The 27,259-nt window shown below is 46.6% G+C and overlaps 1 protein-coding gene across 1 annotated transcript in view; it reads left to right on the top strand.

Moving 5' to 3' along the window:
• Positions 1–27,259, top strand: part of LOC136658350 (tax1-binding protein 3) — a 94,874-nt gene that overhangs the window by 54,402 nt on the left and 13,213 nt on the right. The window contains exons 9-13 of the mRNA XM_066634851.1: positions 18,463–18,760; positions 20,181–20,347; positions 22,031–22,183; positions 23,158–23,298; positions 25,112–25,410. Coding sequence (XP_066490948.1) covers positions 18,463–18,760; positions 20,181–20,347; positions 22,031–22,183; positions 23,158–23,298; positions 25,112–25,410 — 1,058 coding nt within the window. The remainder of the gene's footprint in view (positions 1–18,462; positions 18,761–20,180; positions 20,348–22,030; positions 22,184–23,157; positions 23,299–25,111; positions 25,411–27,259) is intronic.

The following is a 27,259-nucleotide window of genomic DNA, read 5'->3' as shown; positions in this document are numbered from 1 at the left end:
ACCTGATATTTTGTGAGAGAGGAGCTGCTCCCCTATAGAAGCATTTCTTTACACACTGCATGAAACTCAGTACCCCCCCAGATGTGGAGAATGGCTACTAGATCAGATGGCTTTAAAAAGGCATTAGGCAAATTAATGGAGGGCAAGTCTATCAGTGGCCACACGTCATGGCAACTATGTGATCCCTCTAAAGTTTACCAGCTCTGAATATCAGGGGAGCAATGGCAATGCCACATGAGCTTCCTGGAGGGGTTCCAAAAGGCATCTGGTTGGGCACTGTTGGAAACAGGATATGGATTTGATAGACCCTTTGCCTGTTGTTGCGGGAGGCTAATTTCTTCACCAAATGTTCTTAACTATTACAGTGATTGGTAGATCTGTTGGGTTCAGCCATGAGCTAAAGGTCAAAGTACACTATGCTATGCAGTTGTATAATGCAAAATGTATTACAATGCATTAGTCAGTAGGATAGATAGGAACACAAAATACAAGATTACTAAGAGTTGATGGTACAAAAAAAAAACCCCAAAAAACAACTAAGGACACAATCCTATCCTGCACTGGAACAGGCAAGCCAGGAGGCTCCCCTCTGATGCATAGCTCCTCTTCTTGGGGTTACAGTTCCACGTTCCATGGATTTGACCCAAAGCAGATCAGGAAGGGTAACCTCTACCTCCCGGAGCAACCAGAACTGGTGAAGTCAGCCAGGAGGAATGCCTTCTGAGGCATGGGGAGACTGTATATGTGACCTCCCTGTGCTTCAGAAGGCCTGCCTTCTAAAGCGCACTTTGGTTTTTAGGTAAACCAGAAGTGCACTTTAGAAGGCTCCTGCTGACCTGTGTTCTGGTCTCCTCTGGATGTCTTTGATGGACCGAATCTGCAGTTTTGATTATCCATTGGGTGTCCGGGAACTGATCCCCCGCAGATACCAACTGTACTTGGCAATGGAGAAGGAACCACCTGGGTAATTTGATGTTTGCTTTCCTCACCTCTTCTTTATGGGTTCATTCTCGCCAAAAGCCATTCTCAAACAAGTTCATTGACCAGCATTAACCAAGGAGCAGCCAGTTCTTTTGCCCTTTTAATAGAGCTCAAAAGAATGCCTTAATGATTATTTCAATTACTTTTTCAGCCTCAGTTTTCTTAGAATTTCAGTTGCTTAATGGATTGAGTGCTGTTATCATTTATTTAGTCTGTGCCTCTTCCTATTACTGCCTGTTTACCATCTACAACTTCCCCTCCCTTCCAGCTGCAGGATTGAGGGAGCCCTTGGCTAAGGAGCATCTAGTGGGTTTCCTCCTGTGTTGGTGGAGGGTCTCCTGAAGGTTCTTGGGGGCTTGGGCAGGGGCAACTTTCTATAGTCACTGTGGATCTCCCATTTGCTGCCAGCTGCGCTTCTCTTGATGCCAACCAGCTGACAGTCACTGCTTTTGTTTCTCACAGTGCCCCAGACATTGTATACTTTCAGGCTACTATGGAGAAAAAATGACCATTACCAGTAGGAAACCATTTGTGGTGGCATCCCCACAATGTTGTGAAGTGACATTGTGTCCTGGGCATTGTAGGAAATCAAGATTGTGCCTGCCAGCCACTCAGTACAGAGCAGAGTATCAAAAATAGTGTTTTCTTCCCTTTTTTAGAGGAGAGAGGAAGGTGAGTTTTCTGCCCACCCCTAAAGTGCCCTCAGCCCACCTTTGGTGGCTCAGGGTTGATCATGCACTGCTGCCTCTCATCCACAAATGGGAGATTGCCCTTCAGGAGCCTCTGAGGGAAAACTCCCATTTGTAGAGGGGAGTTGATGAATCATGATTCTTTTGAGTTCACAGAAGGGATTGGGGAGGGGACACGGTGGAGAATCTTGGCTGCTGCAGTGGACAAAAAGCACCAGCACCCCAAGTGAACGAAAGTCATGAGTCTGGTCAGTGAGGACAGCCATTTTGAAGGCAGCTCTCCAAGGGCACTTTAGCAAGGGTTTTGTCAGACATGGAGCTGGCCCTGCCTGGCCATTCTCCTGTCCAGATTGCCTCTGTCAGACCTGAAGAGCAAGTGAGGTATACTGGATAGAGAGCTAGACTTGAGCCAGAGAGACCTCAGTTCAGATCCCTACTCAGCTATGAAACTCACTGGTAAGTCGCTTTATCCCTCAGCCCAACCCTATCTGCTAGGGATGTTGTGAGAATATGCCACAGATAAACGTTGGTTCCCTTTTGAGGTATGGGCAATGACATTCAGTCTCAAGATGGATTAGCTCCTGTCGTGTTGTTCTTTGCTTATTTTTAAAATCTGTTGGTCAGCTTTCCAGATGCAAACTGCTTGCACATTTAGTTCTCTCTATTTGTGTTTGTTTTGCAGGACTAGAAGTCCCTGAATCAGTCCTCTATCCACGGATGATCCAATCGGCCTTGGCACAAACCAATACCACGCTTGCCATTTCCCCGACCGTCTTTGGAGAAAGGCACATGCCTGACAGGCTGGCCTCAGTAACGGGCATAGGCATTTCTGATCTCTCCTTGGGCCACGTGACCAGAGCCCTGTGCCGCGGCGTGGTTCAGAACCTGCATTCCATGCTGCCTTCTGAACGCTTGGCAGAAGCAGGGGTGAAGCGGATCCTGGCCAGTGGGAGCGCACTATCCAGGAATGAGGTGTTGAGGCAGGAAGTAGAAATGACATACCCCTTTCCTGTGGTCTATGGAAAAGATGTGGATGCAGCAGTGGGGGCTGCCTTGGTGATGCTACACAGGAAGTGAGGTCATGCGTGCTACAGGGCTACAGAATGTCACTTCCCTTATTTGTAATGAGGGTGTGGTATGTGCAGACACTTAGCAAACCCAGTTGCAGGGTGGGGGGATAGGTGAGTTAAGGATAGTAGCCCAGGGTATTTGCACAAAAATAGGGGAATTTGAAATTACGATTGAAAGATATGCTTGCAGGCAAAACCTGGGAGCTTAGAATGAAATGCAGGCATTGGCCTTAGCTGGCTGAGGTCTAGAATTCAAGAGGTTGGTTGCTTCTTTTCAGCCAGGGGACTAAACAGGAGGAATTGGCCTTGAAGGATGAAATACATCATCTGACATTCATGCCTCTTCTGAAACCGATTTCCTCTCCCCCTGATCCTTTCAAAAAGATTCTCTCTTCTCCACTGAAGGAATACAGGGAGACAATTGACCTTGTATTCGTTCATCAACAAGGGGAGTTTGCTTCTACCTGTCCTCTCACATAATTTGTATTTTCATGTTTTTTTTCTTCCTAAAAATTAGGCCCAAAACTGTCTTTCTTGTTTCTAGCGTTAACACCAGTCCTGTTGTTGTTGTTTTTTTTTAAAGAAGAGAGAGTGGAGTTGGGTTGATGGGACTCAGGTTTAATTCTGCAATGGATATATTGTGCAACCCCAGACAAGTCTCTCTCACTGGTTTCCCAGTGATCAGAAAACAGTTCCCCTCCCTGACTCCAAATGACTGGATGTAAACAAATCCGTCCTGCAATCATCAAAAGCCTAATCTATTAATTTACACCAATTCAAACCAGTCTTATGCAAACATACAACGAAGTCACATAAAATCTATAGAGGCCATCGAACAATTCCCAATAGAACTAGTATTTGAAACTATGATTCATACCCAAATAGTCTTTGACACCACCTTGATCAAGTAAAAACAACCAACACGTTTTGAGTCCAAAGACCAAGTAAATGTTGGTCTACTTGATGTTTAAAGTATTGATTCAAAATCTTGCCACATTTGGAGTTGTTCTTGATATGAACTTGGTAGGTTTTACTTGGTTTCAGTTGTGTTGTAGATGGATACTATACAAAAGATGGTTGGCTAGATTGAATTTGTGTCAGTTCATAGATCAACCTTTCTGCAGTTGTGACTTTAGGGTTTAGGGTTTAATCTCTGTTTTGCAGAGCTTTCGTTAGAGCAAAATCTATGACCAAAATGCTTTAATCATTCTGCTTTAGACCAGGACAGATTGGTTTAAATTAAGAGGGAGATTTCAGTTAGGAAGAACTGCCCGATAGTACAAACTGTTTGGCTGTGCAACAGTCTACCTTAGAATGTGGTAGTCTACCCCAAGCATGGGCAAACTTTCAGCTTTAGGGATCCTGGATCTTTAACAATTGTATAGAAGAGGAAATTTCAGCAGGTGTAACTTGTCATCTCACAGATAACAAGCAGTACCTGCTGAAATTCCCTCTCCTACACAATTGTTAAAGGTCCAGAATCTCTAAAGCTGAAAGTTTGCCTACCCAAGCGGTAGACTATCATTAGAGGTTGTTTAGCAGAGGCCAGAGTGTTGTAGTTGTCTATTGGGAGTGTTGTAGTTGTGGACTACTTGCACTGGCATGGGGTTGGACTCAGTGATCTTGTAAGTCTCTTCCAACTAATTAATCAAGGTATCTTTCTATTAATTAATCTGTAGAACTCATTGCCACAGGATGTTGTGATGGTACCTGGCCTAGATGCCTTTAAAAGATAGGACAGATTTATGAAGGAAAAGTCCAGCACAAGTTACATGCCATAAGAACTGTATGTCTTGCATACTCCCTGAGGCATCTGATGGGCTGCTGTGAGATACAGGAAGCTGGACTAGAGGGATACTTGGCCTGATATGGCAAGGCTCTTTTTATTGTTCTTATGACTCTGTGGTTCTGCAAAAATATTTCAGAATGAAGTAGTGGGTGGGAGGGGGAGTGCTCAGCTTATTGCCCAGCACTCCACACCTAGTTGTTAACTCCTTTCTTCATGGGACATGTACAACACCAGAGAGGGTAAACGCTGACTATGGGATTGGAGTAGATGGCCTCTAATCTTCTAATCCTAGCATTCTGTGATTCGAGAGGAAGCATTTTCTCTTTGTTGTGGTCTTGCAACAAATGGGCAATTTGGTGCAATTGAAACAATAAAATACACACGCTACTTATGCTTGCTACAGCCTGGTTGTTTCCTTGCTTCTTTCTCTGTGTATCATATTTCAAAATGAAAAACAAAAATAGGTCTTGAGTCACGACTAAGGGTGGAAACAGTAAATTGATAACAGCAGAAAAACCATGCAGCATCTAGGGCACTTGCATCCAGATTCACTCAGCCCTCAGTGCTCACATGCTTCTTAACATGACCAGTAGCATAGCTAGAGGGGGTTCAAAGCACTAAGTTTTGCAAGGAGCCTCACCATGACATGCAGGCAGCTCCTCCCCCTCCCTTCAGAGTCATTCCAGGCCATTAGAGCAAAACAGAGGCATACGCTTTGCACCCCCATAGCTATGCTACTGAACATGTGGGGCTTCAGTATCTGCAAGGGATCTGAAAATTGCGGATAATTAAATCTGTGATTTTCCGACCCTTTCTCCCTCCAAAGGGGACCAGAGCTGTGCTCCAATCCCCTCCAGAGGGCTTCCTGAAGCCCACAGAGGCAGAATGCATCCTCCCACTGCCTCTGTGGGCTTCAGAAAGCCCTCGGAGGGGATCAGAGTGCACCTCCAGTCTTCTTCAGAGGCCTCAGGTGGAGTCCAGTCAGGCTCAATGCGCATCCAGGGGACCCACATTGAGCCAGATCCATGGGTGAAAAATCTGCAGATAAACAGGCTCCACCTGTACTTATCAAAATGTTAAGCATGCAAGATACATGGGTTTGCGGTTACTTTAGAGAAAGATGTGAACCAAAGTAGAGCAATGGAAATGTTTTAGGGGGCTAGAAAAGTTTACCTCTGAGGAGTGATCCGAAAGAGTTGACTTTCCTGAACTTGGAGGAGAGGTTCTTGAAAAGGTATGAGAGAACCCTCCCTGTGCAGGGAGATTGACTTTTAAGAAGTTAGAAATCCAGTTACTCTTTACCATTGCTGTGGACCAAAATGAGAAATTATGGATTAGATTGCAGCTGAAAAGTTGGTTCTCCCTTGTTAAGAGACCAGCTGCCTTGGGCATCCACATTGTATTGGCAACCTTCAGTCTCGAAAGACTATGGTATCGCGCTCTGAAAGGTGGTTCTGGCACAGCGTCTAGTGTGGCTGAAAAGGCCAATCCGGGAGTGACAATCCCTTCCACACCGGGAGCAAGTGCAGTCTGTCCCTGGTCTGTCTCCCTGGCTATGGGCCTTCCTTCTTTGCCTCTTAGCCTCAGACTGTTGGCAAAGTGTCTCTTCAAACTGGGAAAGGCCATGCTGCACAGCCTGCCTCCAAGCGGGCCGCTCAGAGGCCAGGGTTTCCCACTTGTTGAGGTCCATCCCTAAGGCCTTCAGATCCCTCTTGCAGATGTCCTTGTATCGCAGCTGTGGTCTACCTGTAGGGCGCTTTCCTTGCACGAGTTCTCCATAGAGGAGATCCTTTGGGATCCGGCCATCATCCATTCTCACGACATGACCAAGCCAACGCAGGCGTCTCTGTTTCAGCAGTGAATACATGCTAGGGATTCCAGCACGTTCCAGGACTGTGTTGTTTGGAACTTTGTCCTGCCAGGTGATGCCGAGGATGCGTCGGAGGCAGCGCATGTGGAAAGCGCTCAGTTTCCTCTCCTGTTGTGGGCGAAGAGTCCATGACTCGCTGCAGTACAGAAGTGTACTCAGGACGCAAGCTCTGTAGACCTGGATCTTGGTATGTTCCGTCAGCTTCTTGTTGGACCAGACTCTCTTTGTGAGTCTGGAAAACGTGGTAGCTGCTTTACCGATGCGCCTGTTTAGCTCGGCATCGAGAGAATGAGTGTCGGAGATCGTTGAGCCAAGGTACACAAAGTCATGGACAACCTCCAGTTCATGCTCAGAGATTGTAATGCAGGGAGGTGAGTCCACATCCTGAACCATGACCTGTGTTTTCTTCAGGCTGATTGTCAGTCCAAAATCTTGGCAGGCCTTGCTAAAACGATCCATGAGCTGCTGGAGATCTTTGGCAGAGTGGGTAGTGACAGCTGCATCGTCGGCAAAGAGGAAGTCACGCAGACATTTCAGCTGGACTTTGGATTTTGCTCTCAGTCTGGAGAGGTTGAAGAGCTTTCCGTCTGATCTGGTCCGGAGATAGATGCCTTCTGTTGCAGTTCCAAAGGCCTGCTTCAGCAGGACAGCGAAGAAAATCCCAAACAAAGTTGGTGCAAGAACACAGCCCTGCTTCACTCCGCTTCGGATGTCAAAAGGGTCTGATGTGGAGCCATCGAAGACAACAGTGCCCTTCATGTCCTTGTGGAAGGATCTGATGATGCTGAGGAGCCTGGGTGGACATCCAATCTTGGGGAGAATCTTGAAGAGGCCGTCTCTGCTGACCAGGTCGAAAGCCTTTGTGAGATCTATGAAGGCTATAAAGAGTGGCTGTCGTTGTTCCCTGCATTTCTCCTGCAGTTGTCTAAGGGAGAATACCATATCAGTGGTGGACCTGTTGGCTCGGAATCCACACTGCGATTCTGGATAGACGCTCTCTGCAAGTACCTGGAGCCTCTTTAGTACAACTCGGGCAAACAGCTTTCCTACAACGCTAAGGAGAGAGATGCCGCGGTAGTTGTTGCAGTCACCCCTGTCACCTTTGTTCTTGTACAGCGTGATGATGTTTGCATCCCTCATGTCTTGAGGTACTCCACCTTCTCTCCAGCAGAGACAGAGGATTTCATGCAGCTCAGTGACGATGATCTCTTTGCAGCATTTTAGGACTTCAGCAGGGATGCTGTCTTTTCCAGGTGCCTTGCCAAAGGCAAGGGAGTCCAGGGCCACGTGAAGTTCTTCTAGGGTTGGTTCACTGTCAAGCTCTTCCAGCACAGGCAGGCACTCAATGTTGTTCAGTGCTTCTTCGGTGACTACATTTTCTCTGGAATATAGCTCAGAGTAGTGCTGCACCCAGCGTTCCATCTGCTGCGCCCGATCCTGGATGACCTCGCCTGTGGCAGACTTCAGAGGGGCAATTTTCTTCTGTGTTGGACCTAGGGCCTGCTTGATACCATCATACATCCCCTTGATGTTGCCCGTGTCAGCTGCTATCTGTATCTCGGAACAGAGCTGGAGCCAGTAGTCGTTAGCACATCTCCTGGCAGTCTGTTGGACTTTGCTGCGAGCAGTTCGGAGGACCTGCAGGTTGCGCTCACTGGGACAGACCTTGTATGCTGCTTGAGCTCTCCTCTTTTCCTCAATGACTGGTGTCAACTCCTCAGAGTGGGCTTCAAACCAGTCTGCCGCCTTGTTGGTCTTCTTGCCGAATATGGACAAGGCGGTGTTGTAAACGGTATTCTTGAAATGTTCCCATCTGTTGGATGCGTTTGCGTCGGCAGGGCCTGGAAGAGATTCCTCAAGCGCTTGTGCAAATTCCTCCACTTTTCTCTGATCCCGGGTCTTGCTGGTATCAATGCGAGGTCTTCCTTCCTTTTTCGTGTGATACAGTCGCTTTGTTTGCAGTTTCACTCTGCTGCACACCAGGGAGTGGTCAGTGTCGCAGGCAGCACCATGATAACTGCGTGTGATCTTGATGCTGGGAAGGCTGGAGCGTCTGGTGAGGATCAGGTCGAGCTGGTGCCAGTGCTTTGATCTTGGATGTCTCCAAGAGACTCTATGTTGGGGCTTTGTGTTGAAGAATGTGTTGCTGACACAGAGACCGTGATGACAGCAAAACTCTAGCAGGCGTTGGCCATTTTCGTTCATCCTCCCAGTGCCAAACTGACCTAAGCAAGTGGGCCATGAACTGTTATCAGCACCAACTCTAGCATTGAAATCGCCGAGGATGAACAATGGCTCTTTTACAGGGATTTTCTTGACAGTGGTGGCCAGGTCATCATAGAATTTGTCTTTGGCTTCTGCTGGAGACGACAGAGTCGGTGCATAAGCACTGATGAGAGTGATAGGTCCTGCTGATGACTGGAGCTGCAGGGACAAAATTCTTTCACTTCCCACAATAAGTGGAGGAAAGGTGGGGTAGCAATAAATAGAATAGAGACGGTGGAATGATGCAACAGTCTCCATTGGCTTGAAGGCTCTTTTACTAGAAGCCTTTAGGGCAGTGGTTCTCAAACTCTCTGGGAGAGTTTGAGAGCCACTAAGTACTTGCGTAGGTGGGGGGGAGGCAGCGGCACAATCCCCAGTATTGCGCCGCCCAGGGGGGCTGCAGGGGCTTGGGTGCACTTACCCAAGCCTCCTACAGCCTCCCCAGGCTGTGGGGAGCCCGGCGCAACTTCTGGCAGGGCTCCCCGCAGCAGGGAAAGTGGATGCGGAGCGATTGCACCCCGCCTCCGCTAAAGCGGAAGTGGAGCATCATCGCTCCACATTTACTTTCACTGCTGCGGGGAGCCCTGCTGCAGGTCGCGGCAGGCTCCCCGCAGCCTGGGGAGGGTGCACCCAAGCCCCTGCAGCCCCAATGGGCGGTGCGATCCTGGGGATCATGCCACTGCCTCCTCCCTGTCTCCAGGCTGCCCCCGCCCCTTAAGGGGGCAGAGGCCAGGGCTCACAGGCTGGGGCATCGTGACACCCCAGTTTGAAAAGCCCTGCTTTAGGGGCATGTTGAAGCAAGGCTTCTGTAGATTGGTTTGGGTGGACTTAATCCATCCAGCAGGAGGAGTACTTGGATTCTAAGGGCGCAATCCTAACCGGCAGTTATGCCGGCACAGGAGCCCCTGGAGGGTCACAAATGTGCCGTAAAGCATGTTTGAGCCTCCATGGAAGTAAGCTGCGTCGGTGCATCCAGATGCACCGATGCATGGAGGCCAGCAGAGGCCTCCACAGCGGCTTCCTCCTCGCCGCTTGTGCCAGCGCACCCGCGCCAACACAAGAGGCAAAGGTAGGTGTGGGGGGGCGCGGAGGAGGCAGGAGGGGGCATTTCTGGGCAGAGGAAGGGCGGGCAATGGGCGGCCCCGGGGGTGGGCCCGCAGGGAGCCAGGGGTGGGGCTGGGCCCCGGTGGTTATGCTGTATCCCAACTCCCGTCCCTGGGGAGAGCAGAGCGACTTTGAGCGCTCTCCTTGGACCTGCGCCACCTCCAGAGTTGGGGCAGGTCCGAGGAGACCCATTGGGACGCGCAGCCCTTACCCAGGGGTAAGGGGAAGAGCTGCCCCTTTCCCCTGGCTGAGCCGCTGCACCCAACGAACCTGCGCTGGATGAGGCGCAAGCCTCCTGGCTTGCCTGCTCCAGCACAGGTTTGGATTGCGCCCTAATCTGTATTTCAAGATGTTTATTTTTTCACATTTTTATACTGCCCTTCCTCCAAGGAGCTCAGGGTGTTATACATGGTTCCTTCTCTCCTTTTTATCTGCACAACAACCCTGTGGGACAAGTGAAGCTGCAAAAAGGTGGCTGGACCCAAGGTTACCTAGGAAGCTTCATGGTTGAGTGGGGATTTGAACCTAAGAGTTACTGTACCGGTTCACATCAGAAGTCTATCACTGTTCTTGTTGATGGCCTGCTGGGCCAACAAGGGTGATGTCCTTCCCTTGTTGCTTGTTGTCCCAGGCATCTATACTCAGAAGTTTGTGACATGCTGCTTCCAAGCAACTGCAGTGATAAGAGCTGTGTGTTGATATTTCTGTCCATCGATTGAGGAGCAGTGCGATGTAGCTTAGTGATAGAGCAACTGCTTTGCATGTAGAAGGCCCTAGGTTCAGCTGTTGGTAGCATTTCTAAGTAGGGTAGGAAAGGCCCATCTAAAACCTTGAGGAGCTACTACCAGTCAGTGCTGGCAATCCAGAACTGAATGAATCAAAGTTCTGACTCGGTGTAAGGCAGCTTCATGTATATTCATCTGAATTTGTCCTGTCTGTTTTTAGAACATAAGACCATGTCCAGTAGTGTAGTTCATCAGTGGAGATGAGGATGGGTGGGTTAATTTTCCTTGCCCACAAAAGAAAGCATAGGAAGGGGCTTTGATATCCTTCCACAGATCCCATTCTGAGGTGGTTTCAGTTTTGGGGCACACCTCAGAGTAGTTCTTTCCTCTGTGGCAACCTGTAGATGTGATTCTGCCCAGGACCAGTTTTGTTCTTTCCATCATGAGCTCATCAAAAAGCCTTGCAACAAATGAACACTGTGTTTCCATTGCATCTTTTTATTTTTTTTTGGTGGTGGTGGTGGTGTGTGTATGTGTTTAATTGCTTATTCCCTGGAGAAATCTTTGGAAGTGTGGTGCGTTTCATTGTAAAATTCTAGACAGCAGTCTGGCTATAAGAAGTATTATGGGGCCACACTGTCACAGATGCAGCAGGATTCTGAGCAGACTATATGAAGTATAGATGAGATCAGCCTCAACAGAAGGGCCTGTTTTCATAACTGCCTGTACACCCTCCCCCGTCCCTGCCCCGGAGCCAGGGAAGACAAACCAGACAAAGTCTGAAAATCCACAAAGGCCATTGTGCTCCAAGAAGCCAAACCAGTACAGCTAATCCTTTATAAGTCTAATTTTGGCACTTCCAAAAGCAAGTAGCAAATGCCTCTTGGCCCTTTCCGCATGGCCCATGCCATATCCAGCGCTGAAATTGAGCAGGCAGAGGTCTCCTTAGGATAAGGGAGCATTTGTTCTCTTACCCCTTGTTGAGCACCAGCCTGCCCAATGGGGCTACTTGGATGTGCACCAGCAAAATCACTGGCTCAAGTCTGAGAAGCCCCATGTAGGGCTTCCAGGCCCAAGGTTAGGATATGGTGGAGGCCTCCTCCGCTGACCCCACACCTGTTCCAGGTCTGAACCACCCCCTCCCTGTTCTCCCTACACTGAAACACCCTGTCCCCATCTCAGTTTCACCGTCCCCTGCCCCTCTGCCACCCAGTGCAGCTCTTACCTGCCCTGGCAGCTGTTGGGCTGGGTTCAGTGCCAGTGGGACAGCAAAGGTCTTCCCTCCAGTGCTCACAAGTCATCACAAATGTGCTTTACAGCACATTTACAACAGCTACCGCTAGCTCAGATTAGGACTGAACTGTTAACCTTTTTGGGAGTTTGGGCTCAGATTGTATCTAATCCCCTGACTGTCACCAGCCATTGAATCTTAAGCAAAATACAAGAGAGTTTATTCTTTATTGGTAAAGAAATGACTTTCTTTCTCAATCAATATCTAGGCAGCCACCTGAGCCCCAAAAAGAGCAGATAGCTCCAATCTGATGGCTGTAGTTTTTTTTCCCTTTGAGAGGAAATTTGATTAGAAGAATCTGCTACTGAACCAAAAGAGAAAAAAAGATGTTAAACCCAAATCAGACAAATATTTTTTTGTTTTGTTTTGGCAAAAAGCTTTGCTTGTTCGACCCCTGGGAATAGTGATCACTTCTGCTTCCAGGACTGCTCTCCATTATTGTATTACTCAAGCCTTGTTCCTCACATCATCATCTCCTTCCTATCAAAACCACCACGATGTCAATGTGAACCAATCTGCAAGCAAATGAAACCGGGAGAGAGGGGGGGAAAAAACAACCCTGATTTCCTCCGGCCAACGCCTAAGAAGGGATGATTTGGGATTGAAAACTCTGATAGATTAGAACAGCTTTGCTGAGAAGAGAAGCAGAAAACGGAGCTTTGCAAGATCGTAAGTTCTGTCTTTCGGCTTGGTTTGGTTATGACTGTGGCGTGCTGTTGCTGGTGAAGTTCAGTATGGATTTTAATTGCCTTTCTCTGCTTATCTTTGTTACTTTTTGCATAACACAATTGAGGAGTTAGGGGATGCCCTTAAAAGTGGTTGGTTTGATGGTGATACACAGCGGACAAGAGATATTCCAAGGTGCCTCTTTGAGATGCCTTCTACTATAACAGGACATCGGAGAACTTAGAAACTGTCTTCCGAGTCAGGCGATTGGTCCATTTAGCTCAGCATTATCCTCACTGACAGGCTGAAGTTCTTCAGAGCAGTGGCATCTCTGGAGGGGTGCAGGGGGTGTGGGCTATACTGGGTGATGCACTCGGGGTGTGGGTGTGTGTGTGTGTGTGAGAGAGAGAGACACCACTACTGGCCAAAATTTTCAAATAATACCATCATTTATGTATCATTCAATGTGTATTTTAATGTAGAATGCAGTGAAATGAACCACGTTCAAATATAGGTTGAGTCTCATTATTCGCAAGGGTTCTGTTTCCAGGACTCACATGGATGGCAAAAAACACACTTAAGCAAATCAATTTAAAGAACAAAGTCCCTTTGCTCCTGTGATTTAAAAACAGCCTTGCTGACCTTTTGAAATGCACACAGAGACAATCACTCTCTCTCCACGATGAGAGCATCCACTCTCTCTCCTTCACATGCTCAGGGGGAAGGGAGGGGTTTGCCTTGTGCCTGGAAAGAGAATGATTGATGGATTGTCAGCCTGCTGCCCTCTCTCACATTAGTGAGGCTATTGTTAAAGGACTGTTTTCTTTTAATTTAAAGGGTACTTCTCATCACTGTTGAGATAGAAAAATCTGTGAATAATTAGGTTATATCTGTAATCACTTGCATGACTGTCTCTCTACAACAGTAAAAAGCAGTTTTTTTAAACTGTGATTTTTAAGAGATGCATTTTTCCCCTTCTCCAGGTATCAGCACATTCCTTCTCATTTGCAGTGGCCATTTGTGTCAAAGCCATGTATTAAAAAATCAGTGTATAACAAGGTTGGACCTGTATCTGTATTCTATCAAATGTCAGGGCCAATTAACCAGAAAAAGAAAACATAACTACCTTATGTAACAAAAAGTGGATTTTCTTGACTCAAAACTGACTAGTAAGACTGATTGTTCCGAGAGCCAATGAGGTGTTGTTATAACACAGCAGGGAACCAGTAAGGTGTTAGTATGAATCAACTCTCATTTCCAAGTATCAGAGCTAATACTAGAACTCTTATTCAGTTGTGTGAGTGTCATCAAGTTGGCCAGTGGGGTTTTTTTTTGGGGGGGGGGGTTACTGATTTGTTGGGTGACATGTACTAGTATATATTAAAATAAAAAAAGTTAACGGGGGCTACACCGATCCTAGTGATGCCACTGCATGTAGGCTGTATGATATTGTAATTTATTCTGTATGGTCTGGTATAGGAAGAGGTCCATCATGGGTGTGATGCAAAGAGTTCTCGCCTGGGTGATACAAATCCTAGTGACACCTCTGTTCCAGAGCATCATTGGAGGACTTCTCCAGATCTGAGGTTGTCCAGATTGAGCACTGTCTGAGGACCATAGCCTATCAAGAGGGTCCACCTGACCAGGCCAACACCTGAACTGTCAGTGCCAGTGGTAACATTGTTAACATTCAGTGCTCCCTTGGGGGCAGATGGTCTCTGGTGATCCAGTGTAGGCCTTTGCCCCAGGTCCCTCAGAAACCTGACTTTACCCTTTGTGGAGATGCTGACAGAATTTGAATCTGGACCTTCCACGTGTAAAGCAGATGCTCAACTATAGCGGTCAGCCTCTTTCTTTCCAGTTCAAGGAGTGGAAGGAGAAGAACCTGGCAGATCACCAAGTAAGGGGGAGAAGTATTTGGCAGGCTGCCTCTGGTGCTGGGAGGGCTTGGGCCACCTCTGCTTCCACATAATGTGACGGTGTTACAAGTGATGCTTTTCTTCTGTTTGTAGTGCATCTCAGATGCTTATCTAAACGCATGCCAGGCGGCACAGCTCAAGTCAGCTCTGCCTGCCAACAGCAACCATTATTAGCACGGCATTTCTGGACCGGACTATTTTCCTGAAGTTTCTGTATACCTCAATGCAGGGCCTTTAAGCCGATTGGACCAATTGCTCCCAATTGGGCCTCACGCCTAAGGGACCCCTGCACTAGGGTAAAAATAAAAAAAAAACAGTATTTTCCTAAACCATTTCACAGTCACTAAAACAAGTGGTTTGTAACTACAGGTTGAGACTTATTATTTGCAAGGGTTTTGTTCCGAGAACTCAGGTGAATGGCAAAAATCACATAAAAGCTAATCCATTTGAAAAACAAAGGGCGCAATCCTATTCTGTGCTGGAACAGGCAAGCCAAGAGGCTTGTGCTGTTTCCAGCGCAGGATAGGGGCCATAAGCAGCTCAGCCAGAGGTAAGGGGAAACATTTCCCCTTACCTCTGGGTAAGGGCCACTGGCCTCTATGGATCTCCTCTTAAGGTGGTGCAAGTCTGAGGAGAGCGGAGCGGCTTGAAGCTGCTCCGTTCTCCCCAGGAATGCTGGATCCCAGCTCCGCCTCCTGCTCCCCACCCACTCACCCCCAGGGGCTGCTCACTGCCTGCCTTTCCCCGCCCAGGAACACCTCCCTCCCACCTCCTCCCTGCCTCCCCCGCCTACCTTTCCTCCTTGCAGTGGCCCAGCCAGGCCAACACAACTCGCATGGAGGAAGCTGGTGCGGAAGCTTTTGACACCCTCCACAGGCATGTTTGCGACCCTCCTGGACCAGCGCAAGGGACTTGCGCCTGCCCAAGTCAAGAGCTGGTTTGTGCCCGAAGTCCCTTTGCTGGTTGGCCTTTAGTTTAAAGGGCGCTTCTCATTGTGTTGTGATGGGAAAATCCATGGATTTTTCTATGGTTTTTTCTACAGCTTATACCTGTAATTGCTTGCATGACTGTCTTTCTACAACAGTAAAAAAAGAAGTTTTTTAAAACTGTGATTTTAAAGGGATGCATTTTTTCCCCTTCTCCAGGGATCAGCATATTCCTTCTCATTTGCAGTGGCCATTTGTGTTGAGTCAAATCTGTGTATTAAAAAATCTGTGTATAGCAAGGTTGGACCTGTATTTACTTTTCAAAGATAATCTGCACATTTTGTTTACTTGTAAACTTACATGTATGCCATTTTCTATTTAAATGTGCTTAGATCCATTTGGTCCATTAACTCACAGGCACATTTTGATTACTTTCCATCCTACCATAGAGATATAAAGTCTATAATAAATTTTATTCATATCTCTGAGAGTCTACAGGCCTTGGCTATGAACCTGGGGCCCCCCCACAAAAAATGTTTCCAGTTGGGCCCCACAGCTGCTGAGGCTGGACCTGCGTGAATAGACCATGATATGAACCATGGACATTTTTTCCAGAACCCAGCTCAAGCTCTCAGGACTCTGTTTTGTCCACTATTTGCCACAAGACGCCTTCTCATGCAGGGCACATACTTTGGGGAACAGTGATGGTGCAAATTCCTATCTCATCATATTGTGAAAACTTTCATCTCCTTTTGATACCTGTTTGACTTCTGCCTGCATTTGTACTTTTGCTGTATCTTTTAAAAGCGGAAGCAGAGCGCAATCGCCCCACTCTCCCTTTCCCTGACCTGGGGTGCCCTGCAGGCGCTCACGCAGGGCTTCCCACACACAGGGATGGCTGCTGCAGGGACTGGAGGGTGCACCCCAGTCCCTGTGGCCCCGTCAGAAGGGAAAGCGGAGCGATCGTGCTCCGCTTCCGGTTTTGCGCAAACTTCGGCAGGGCTCCCCAGGTCAGGAAAAGTGAAAGTGGAGCCATCACGCCCCGCTCCGCAAAACCGGAAGCGGAGCACGATCGGGAGGAGTGCACCCAAGCCCCTGCAGCCTCCCCTGAGCGGCGCCATCCTGCGGATGGCGCTGCTGCCTTCCCGCTGTCTCCTGGCTGCCCCCACCCCTTAAGGGGGCAGAGGCCAGGACCCACAGGCTGGGGCGTCGCGACGCCCCAGTTTGAATACCACTGGCTTAGATGTTACTGCTGAAAGGGCAGCCCACATGAAAATTGGCTCTTCCATATCTTGAATAATGACATCACTTTCTGCCTAATGACATCACTTCCAGCGCTCAGCAGGCATCATGAACGCTTCTACAGCCCTTGGTATGAAACTAGTTTGACACCCCTGCTCTAAACAGACATATACTCTGCATCCACCATGGCTAGAAACACAAGCACACACATGTTGGGGAGTATGATATTTTTATTGCATTTTTGATTGGTGTATTTTGTCTCTGGTTTTTATTTCTTATAACAAATCTGGATCCTTTGGATTAGGCACTCTCTCCCTTTCCCAGTTTCTTGAAAAAGGTTTTGTTTTTTTTATTTCTGCACAACTCTGATTTGCATCTTGTCTAAAGCTGCAGCCCTAAATATACATATCTGAGAGTAAGTTCCATTAAACTCAGTGAGGCTTACTTCTGAGTAGGTGTGCAAAGGATTGCATTGTAAGATTCCTGATCAGCGGGGCTGTTTTCTTTTCATTTTAGCTGCATCTTCCTCAAGGAGGAAGCAGGGGTGGACTCTGTGTCTTTCTTGGGGTTTTTAATAGATTCCTCGAATAAGCTCCCTTCATATAACAGGGATGGCCATAAGTGACATAACATAGGCCATATTAGGCACTGGCTGAAGGTCCAAGCCCATCAGAGGATCCAGGTTAGCCCCTGAATTCTCAGTACCAAGGACAAGGATATCACCAAATCCTCTATGAACCCCTATTATAACCGGCAACAGAGCATTTCTTAAAGTGACACTCCTCTTATATTTAGCAGGGGCAAAGCAAATTTCTCTATTCTCAGCATACCATCTTTTTCCAGTGGCAGTTTGCTACTATTTCTTCTTCATCTTTTTAGATTGTCGGCCCTTTTTGGGACAGAGAACCTTTCATTTATTTACTTACACAAACCTTTTTATTAATTTTCACATTTTCATACTGCCCTTTCTCTCAGGAGCTCAGGGTGGTGTACATGGTTCCTTCCCTCCTTTTGTGCTCACAGCAGCCCTGTGAAGTAGGTGAGGCTGAGAGAGAGTTACTGATCCAAGGGCACCCGGGAAGGCCACCCAGTTTTTGTGGCTGAGCAAGGATTTGAACTTGGATCTTCCAGGTCTAAGTTCAAATCCCAAACCATTACACTAGGGGTCTCCAAAATTTTGGGCAGGAGGTTTGCATTGTATATCTGTCATGGTGTCGAGGGTTGGAAAATAAATAAATACATGGAGAACAGGTGTGCTAGTTTGATTGAATACAATAAGTGGATGAGTGCGGAAGGAAGAGGAGAGTAGATCAAAATTGACTTGCACAGGAAGAAGGGGAAATGGCTTTTGAAAAGCATCAAGCAACCTATGACTCAAATCATAATTTTTTTGCCTTAGTTTCTGCTCCATATAAGTTATAATGTAAATATTAACTTTATATTTATATTCCTGGTCTCCCAGAGTCAGTATATATTCAGCCACAAAAGGTGCTGAACGTGATGCAATGTAATGGAATAATTTTTCCATAACATTGCATTACATTCAGCATCTCTAGTGGCTGAAAGCGGTATATACCAAGAAGTGTGTCCTTTGAGCTATTTTTAGCTCCAAGAAGCTGGGAACCCTGAAGGCCAGATAAAATCATCTGGAGAGCTAGATGTAGCCCATGGGCCAGGGTTTGGAGATCCTGCATTACACCATCCTGGCTCTCAACTAAAATACACAGGCATAACTTCCTCGTTGCAACCATCCTGTGCAGTAGATTAGACTGAGCATAAATAAATTATCTAGCCAAGCCAGGATGCGAACCCAAGACTCTTGATCGACTTGCACTTAAGCTCAACAGTCTAACCACTGCACCTCAGAATTCCATAAGAACATAAGTTTATCTCACAACTGTATTTCCTTACAGCTCTCCAGGAAGCAACCATGTCAGGGATCCTGGGAATGATGAGGAAACTTGGCAGCACAGATCTAGAGGAATCGGAGAGTGCAGACGATCACACAGACGGCGATGACTCTGCCGCAGGCACCCCAAACCACACCAAGTGCAGCAGCAAGCATGGCATCTTTGCCAGGAGGGCGCGGTTTGGGATTGGGGATGGCGACAAGGACATGGCACCCATGGATTCCTTCTATCAGATGGACCACCTGGTGTCCAACCCCATAATCAAGTTCAGTCTCAGCTTGGACAGAGGGAGGTGCGACAACCATTGTCCTAAGTGAGTGGGCCCCATTTAGGTGGAACTGGAGGTTGTTCCCTGGGTTGTTCTGTATGCCTTGTATTTGGAAAAGAACAGATGAAACTGGTGGCATAGCTAGATGGGGTGCAAAGCACTAAGTTTTGCAGGGAGCCTCACTATGGTGTGCAAGTGACCCCTCCCCCCTTCCCTTCGGAGCCATTCCCATAGGTGAGAGCAAAATAGAGGCTCCCAATGCCAGGAATGGCTCTAAAGGGGAGGGGGAAGGGCTGCTTGCACACCATGGTCAGGCTTCCTGCAAAACTCAGTGCTTTGCACCCCCTCTAGCTATGCTACTGGATGAAACCTCACAACCTGTATATGTTATGCTAATGAAGAAGATCTGCATAAATTTGCTTCCTCTGCTAGTCATGCATTCATTCAGAATACCTTTATTGGTATCTTTATTGGCATAAAGATACAGAAATACAACTAAAAAAACAACAGATTTAAAAACCCTCAACTACATTAGATAAAGTTACAGTAGAACATACTGTCCTTCTCTTAATAACTAATTTCAAAAGTATTGCCACTTTCTCAGTTACTTCACTATTTATACCTGCAAGGATAAACCAGATTTTTTCCTGATTTTTTATTTTTTGAGGTGTTCCTTTAAATATCTCTGGTACTTGCTATATGTATGAGTCGAAGACAGGCCAGAGAGCAAAGCTTTGAAGGCCCATGGCAAATTGATGGGGGAAAAGTTGATCCTTAAGTAGGGTTACCAGATACAAAGGGGGACAGAGTGTCTATACCTTTAACCATTGTATAGAAAAAATGAAACTTTTAAAGCCCTTCCATGCTGAGCTGTTCCTGCCAAAATACCCTCTTCTATACAATGGTTAAAGGTATAGACACTCTGTCCCCCTTTATATCTGGTAACTCTATCCGTCAGATGATTTTGGGACTTAAGACAGGGTGGGCACTGGCTAAAGTCCTACGTATTTAGGTCAAACTAGGAACCTGATGTCAGGAGACAGCTAAGAAACCTGTGATGCTGCGTCCAACCGCTCCCATCTACCATGAGAATTATAAAAAGATAGGCATGTATAGTACTGACATAGATTCATGTCTAAGAGCGTAGGAAATTGATTCATGATCTGCTTTCATCAGATAAATGGATTTGATAATGCTGCTGAAAGAATCTTTCTGATATGTAAATGTGTTCTTAAGGCTTCTTTCAGGAGTGTCATCTCTTGGCATTGGAATATGTTATTTTTTAATGTTAACAAAGCTACTTAATGAAAAAAGCAATTAGAAATGCATAATCAAGGAAATTCCATACTTAGAACTAAGAGTGAATTCTGAGGTCTGCGTACACTGCACAAGTTAAACACATCTGCACAATGTACCTTATTTTCCATAGGTAATTTATTATGCCATTTCCCCCTCTCTCCGGCAGGCTTCTAACCACAGCCTCCATTGGAGTACGTGCTGAGAAGGCTTTCAAAATCTACGACCGGAGGAGGCTATTTGATGCAGTGGCCTTGGGTGATCCTAGTGAACTGGATGACCTTCTGTTCTATCTTCTGGAGACCATGAAACATCTGACAGATGATGAATTCAAAGGTACGGAGGGGGTGGTACTTTGGGTTTCTTGTTACTACTCTGGGATTAGGAGCAGAAACTTGCTTTGGTAAGTTTAGAGGGTACTCTCATAGGAAAACAGGTTGTGTTTAAAATGTTGATTGGCAGGTAATTTTGAATACCATATTTTGAATTCAGGATGGGTCAAGGAGAAGGCCCAATGGCTCACTCCCTCAAGACCCAAAGAAGTAGCATAGCTACGGGGGGGAGGAAGTATTGCAGGCAATGCAACACACTGAGTAAGCAGCCTCTCCCACTTGCTGTTAGTGCCAATCTGGGCAGCAAAAGGTAATGTTTTACCGTCGCTGCCCAGAATGCTCCAATGGCAAGTGGGAAGGACCACGTACATGGCGCATTGCAGAGCCTGCAGTACTTATCCCGCTGTTCCCCCTGTAGCTATGCTACTGAGCCAGGCAAAAGGCTCGGCCTTGGCAGAAAGCTTATTATGTAATTTACATGAATACCCAGTCAAAGGATTCCTTAGCCCCCTGCCTTGCACAATGAACAACAACAGCGACCTTGGCAGAAAGCTCTTTTGTTATTATTCAGGTTACAATCTCCTCTATGGAGAACTTGTGCAAGGAAAGCACCCTACAGGTAGACCACAGCTGCATTACAAGGATATCTGCAAGAGGGATCTGAAGGCCTTAGGAGTGGACCTCAACAGGTGGGAAACCCTGGCCTCTGAGTGGCCCGCTTGGAGGCAGGCTGTGCAGCATGGCCTTTCCCAGTTTGAAGAGACACTTTGCCAACAGTCTGAGGCAAAGAGGCAAAGAAGGAAGGCCCATAGCCAGGGAGACAGACCAGGGACAGACTGCACTTGCTCCCAGTGTGGAAGGGATTGTCACTCCCGAATTGGCCTTTTCAGTCACACTAGATGCTGTTCCAGAACCACCATTCAGAGCGCGATACCATAGTCTTTCGAGACTGAAGGTTGCCAACAGACAGACAGATGCATTTATCTTAAGACAGAGGCAAAAGGCTCTTTGCCTCCCTCCTCCTGAGTGTGACCTGCCACAAAGGTTTTGGCAGGTGTTTGCATTTCATTATATTTATTAAAATCACTTGTAAGCTGCTAAAGTTTCCTCTCCTGCACTCAGGAAGGTGTGCAGCAAATGAAAGAAAAAATCAATAGAACCCAATAGAACAGTACAACACAACGAAGAACAGTGTGACATCCAACTGGAATAGGTGAATTTTTCACCCAGACAGTTGCCAAAGTAGAGGTGTTACAGATACTGGAATATTTATTTATGAACATCATCATCATACACTCTCTCCTTGTTCAAGACTCTCCCTTCTTCCCCAGCAGAGGCCTCTGCAGGTTCCTCCTCTTAGGCGCTATAGATGTCTCCCATTTTGCTCAGGTCTTGGCTCCTGCATAGAAGTAAACAGATTGCTTCTAAAAAGGGAACAATCTGTCCAGGTTGTGTTGCTGTCCTCGTGGGGGAGGAAATCAATATGTTGTCTTTTCCTTCTGCCTTGAGTTGCAAGGGTGAAAGTGGACAAGGTGTATAATAAGGAGGGGGAATCCTTCAAATCTGGGATCGTTCTAGGGGTCAGATTGTGTACTGGGTTCCAGATACAAATCCACCAAGCACTAGACCGACAGGGCTTCTTGCACTGGTTCTCCCTATGGTTACATTTAACACTGGGTGTTTACAGAGCCAGATACTGGGAAAACCTGCCTGTTGAAAGCCATGCTGAACCTGCACGGTGGCCGGAATGACACCATCCCCCTGTTGCTGGATATTGCTGAGAAAACGGATGATCTGAAAGAGTTTGTGAACTCTGAGTACACGGACAGCTACTACAAGGGTAAGAGAGATTGTTGGCATCAATGCGTTGGACACCAGTGGTACAGTGCTTCAAGGGAACACTACAATGCAAGCAGACATACTTTAGAACCAAAGGAATAACAACTGCTTTGTTTTCTTCAGGACTACTCTCTAATACAGGGGTGTCAAACATAAGGCCCGGGGGCAGGATGCAGCCTGTGGGAGCTTTTTATCCAGCCCTCAGGCTCTCTGAGCCATGCTGTGGTGTTACTGCTGAAAAGGCAGCCCACTTGAAAACTGAGCTCTCCCATATCTTGAATATGATCAAGATATGTATATTTTTCTCTTCTGTCATTTGCAGCTAATGAGTTTCCAAGCAAGAAAAAGCGCTTATTTTTGGTCATGACCTGCTTAATGACATCATTTCCTGCTTAATGACATCACTTTCGGCCCTCAGCAGGCATCAGGAATGCTATTTGGCCCTCTGTATGAAATGAGTTTGACGCCCCCGATCTAATATGTATGAGAACATGTGCAACTGTAATCTGTTAACTGATTCAAACTAATTCAATGAATTGCCTTCTTTAGATTGGGTTACATACTACCCCCCAAATCTCCCACTGCCTGAAGTGGTGCAGCAAATGCTGCTTCTCCCTTGTTCAGCTCTTTATCATGTCAAATGCCTCCTTCACTTAACCCAGCATTGTGCAGTTACTGCTGCTGATTTTCCCAGAAGGAAGAGAGGGACGGAGTGAAAGAGGAAGGAGAGTATCTCCCATGTTGTAAACCACCACTCCTCCATATTGCTTGTTTTACTCTGCCTGATACAGAGGTGGGCAACAGGCATCTCCTGCCAATCTATCACCTTTGGGGATTGAGGCCTTGGTTGGCTTCATGAATGGGTCAACCCTGATGGTGGGATATTTGTGTTTCAATCATTTCCTCATAAAGTCAACACGAGTTCAGCCAGTGCCTCTCTGCGTTGCAGCATTATCTAATTTTATATTTCCTTAGGTCAAACTGCACTCCACATCGCTATTGAGAGACGGAACATGTACTTGGTGAACCTCTTGGTCAAGAATGGAGCTGATGTCCATGCAAGAGCCCATGGGGAGTTCTTCCAGAAGAGCAAAGGGAAGCCTGGATTTTATTTTGGTAAGGTTCCCTGAAGGGAGGCAACCACACAGATCCCATGATTGGGTCTGGTTTGGAACAGAAAAAATAATAGAATAACTTTTTCACTGCTTCATACATTATATCAATAGTGCACACTAAAAAAATGACCTGTAAACCCCATTCTTGGATTTCCAAGCTTATTTCCAAAATAGCAATACTTCTGGAGCCTCAGTGGGCATGGAGGACAAGAGTCGTAACAAGGTCTCCTCTTGAGTAAAAAATGTTAGGCAGTGCTGAGCTGTATGTTCTCCAGGTTCATTTTTTATCTCAAGGGTACTGACTGCAGGGGTAGTGAAATCCATCAATCCAATTTTTTTTTTCATATCTACTTGAACTCTCTGTGATTGCTTTTGTCCCACTGTTGTGTTTTTTCCTGTGTTCTCTAGCAGTGGTTCCCAAACTCCTACACAGGAGTTGGGAACCTGGTAAGTTCTTGTGGGGGTGGGGAAGGGGGGGCCAGTGACAGCGCCGCAGTGATTGAGGCACCAGTGGGACCAAGGGGCTTTTAAACCTACCTGGGGGTTGCACTGGCCTCCAGCAGGGTGTGGGAGGCTCACAGCTCCCTGTGCAGGCCTCTCTGCTGCTGCAAATAGCTCCTATCGCTGATCAGAGCTATTTGCAGTAGTGGGGAGGCCCACAGAGGGGGCTGCAAGCTTCCCATCCCTTGCCGGAGGCCAGCTCCAACCCCTTGGTCGGTTTAAAGGCCGTGGGTCCCAGCACCACCAAAATCGTGGCAGCACCATCAGGGTACTCCTTTCTGGGCCCTCTTCAGGTTTCCCTGGTGGATCACAACCCATCGGTTTGGGAACCTCTGCTCTAGAGCAGGGGGTCTCCAAACTTTTCGGCCAGAGGGCCGCATGAAATATCTGGTGCAGTGCTGAGGGCCGGAAAAAAATTTAAATATAAAATTTAAATAAATAAATTAGAGATGGATCTTAGATGAATGAATAAATGAATGAGTGGGCTCCAGACTCTCTCCAGCCCTCAGAACACCCTCCAGATGCAATCAGATGCAAAGCTCTGGTCATGTTCAGTCAAGTGGGCCAGAGGCTTTCAGGGGACAAGAGGTTTTAGAGACCCCTGCTCTAGAGGGAGGAGGGGGACCATGATAATGTATAAAGAGAGTGAGGTTGCAATCCTATACACACTTTCCTGGGAATAAGTCTGATTGAATTAAATGAGGCATACTTCTGGGTGGACATGCATTGGATTGTGCTGTGAGTATATAAAGGAGTAGCATTTGGAATGTAGAGGCTAATGGGTGGAGTTTCCACCAATGTTACTGAGGTAGACTTTAAAAGGACTTGATAATGGCAACCTTCAGTCTTGAAAGACTATGGTATAAGCCTACAGCACCCGGTATTCCCAGGCGGTCTCCCATCCAAGTATTAACCAGGCCTGACCTTGCTTAGCTTCCAAGATTAGATGAGATCAGGCATGTGCAGGGTAACAGTTGCTGCAAACTCAGGAACTTCAGTGTAAAGCAGTGGTTACCAAACTGTGCACCCTGGTGCCGCTGTGGGATGTCTCCTGTGGCCTCTTCTTACCAGCTCTCCCTGGTGCCACCAAGTTGGCTGGGCCAAGATCATGTGAGATTTTGGGGTGATTCTCGCAAGATCTCACCAGATCGATGCTGCAGCAGGGTGAGAGTGCCATTCTTCCTTGTAGTGCCTTTGTCCTCATAGCTATCTGTAAACAGATGGGCAGGCTAGTATGAGTCAGGTTGGAAGCCAAAGTGAGAGTTCTGGGGTGTGGTGCCGTGCAACTGTCAGTGTTGAATGTCTGCCACTAGGTGAACTTCCTCTCTCCTTGGCCGCCTGCACCAACCAGCTCAACATTGTGAAATATCTCCTGGAAAACCCCTACCATCCCACCAACATCGCCACTCAGGACTCCATGGGCAACACGGTTCTCCATGCCCTGGTGGAAGTTGCCGACAACACAGAAGACAACACCAAGTTTGTCACCAAAATGTACAACGACATCCTTATCCTGGGAGCTAGGCACAACCCCACCCTCAAGCTGGAAGAGATCACCAACTGCAGAGGTCTTGCACCTCTGACCCTTGCAGTAGAGACTGGAAAGATACAGGTAGGTGGGCTTTTCTTCAGATCTACCATTGTTTCCACTTGATGGGAGTTGAGTCCCGTATCTGGGGAGACGTCACCAAGGTGTGAAGAAAGTTATCTCCCGAGTCTGAAAATTGTGTGTGTGTTTTAAAATGTACACAGGTTGTGTCTCAGCATCCGCTTGGTTTCACTCCCCAAAACCATGTTGAATGGAATCCATTTAAATGGCATCAAATGAAATCCATTTAAAAAAGCAATGTCCCTTTACTCAGTGGTTTAAAAATAGCCTTGCTTACCATTGTAATGTGGGAGAGTGGCAACAAGCAGGAAGGCGGGCAGCAAGCAGGCACTCAAACATTCAGTCATTCAGGGGCTTAGAACAGTTTCAGTTCGCTCTGAAGTAAGCAAAGCAGAGGTGGTAACCACTTCCACTTTCCATTCTTTTGCATGCTCCAGGAGAAAGGGAGGAGTTGCTTGCCTCGGAGTGAATGAAACTAAGCTGTTCTAAGCCCAGAGAGAGAGAGAGAGAGAGAGAGAGATTGCCTGCCTTCTGCTACTCTCCCTCTTTACAGTGGTAAACGAGGCTATTTTTAAGCTGCTGAGTAAAGGGTCATTTTTCTTTTAACTTAAAGGGCCGTTCTCATCACACTGAGGTAAAACCGTGGGTGAAGAATCCATGGATAATTAGGTTATACCTGTATGCTGCTTTCTTACAAAGTATACCCAAAGCAGTGAGCAAATACAAAATGAAAAGAAATGAGAATGAATATACAAATACATTTAGTAACATAGGTAGTAATCCAAATGAATCCAGAGTGCTAGAATAATGTTGTGGCTAAGAGTGCAAGCTGGGTAGATCCCAGTTCAAATTTCACCTTGTCCACAAATGTATTAAGTGTCCTTAGAAGCAAGATGCAATTCTCACCCTCTCTGCATCTATAATAAGGATCTATTGTTGGCTTATCTTACAGAGTTGTTGTAAAACAGCGTATCCTAAACAGAGTTGCAGCATATGGCTCTCTTGTAGCCCAAAAGGTTTATATTTAAATGTGTAAGATCTACATACCTACAGGTGCTCATCCCATGTGCCTAAGAGTCACAGTTCTAGGTGTGCCTTCTGATTGACAGGAGGCTGGCATAGAACAGTGACTCATGAAGATATCCAACATATAGCCCTGATGTGACAGCATGGTAGCTCTGAACTGGGAATGATTGAATGATCTAGTCATTCATCAGCAACCATTTTACAACAGCAGAACACCACTTTTACATTGGATTGGGCCATAACTGGGCATGTCTACTCAGATGTGAGCCTCATTGACTCAAATGGGACTTATTCTCTGGTAAGTATGAATAGGATTGCAGCCTAAAGCACCTTGAAACCCCAGGACATTTTAAGTTGGCATCCTGAACTCGTACACAGGGTGAAACTGAACAGGGAACTGAACCATTTAAAAAATGGATCAGGTCCCAGTTTAGGTTAGTCAGTACCTTTTTGTTCTCCAGTTCAAACCCTTTACTTTACGAAGTGATTTGTTGCCAATTCAAGACATTTTGAACCACGTTAGATCTATGTCATGCAGAATTATATCAAAGATATTTGCTTGCAATGAAATTGACAAAGTGATAACTATTTAATATGAGGGGGAAATGTATTTAAAAACACTTTATTTTTGAATTATTAAAAGGGATATTTTTTAATAACAAACTATAGCAGGATAAAAATATAAGAAATTAAACCTGACTCATGCAGTCAGAAGCTGACTGCCTGATTACTGGACCCCTTATTTTGAACCGCTTCCCACTTTTTGTGATTGCAGTTTCAGTTCAGTATCAAGGCAGCCAAGAAGTTATATATTTGGGTTTACTGA

Source organism: Tiliqua scincoides, chromosome 8, assembly GCF_035046505.1.
Source record: "Tiliqua scincoides isolate rTilSci1 chromosome 8, rTilSci1.hap2, whole genome shotgun sequence".
Lineage (NCBI taxonomy): Eukaryota > Metazoa > Chordata > Lepidosauria > Squamata > Scincidae > Tiliqua > Tiliqua scincoides.
The sequence above is the reverse complement of the archived record's forward strand: the minus strand, read 5'-3'. Positions and strand labels throughout refer to the sequence as shown.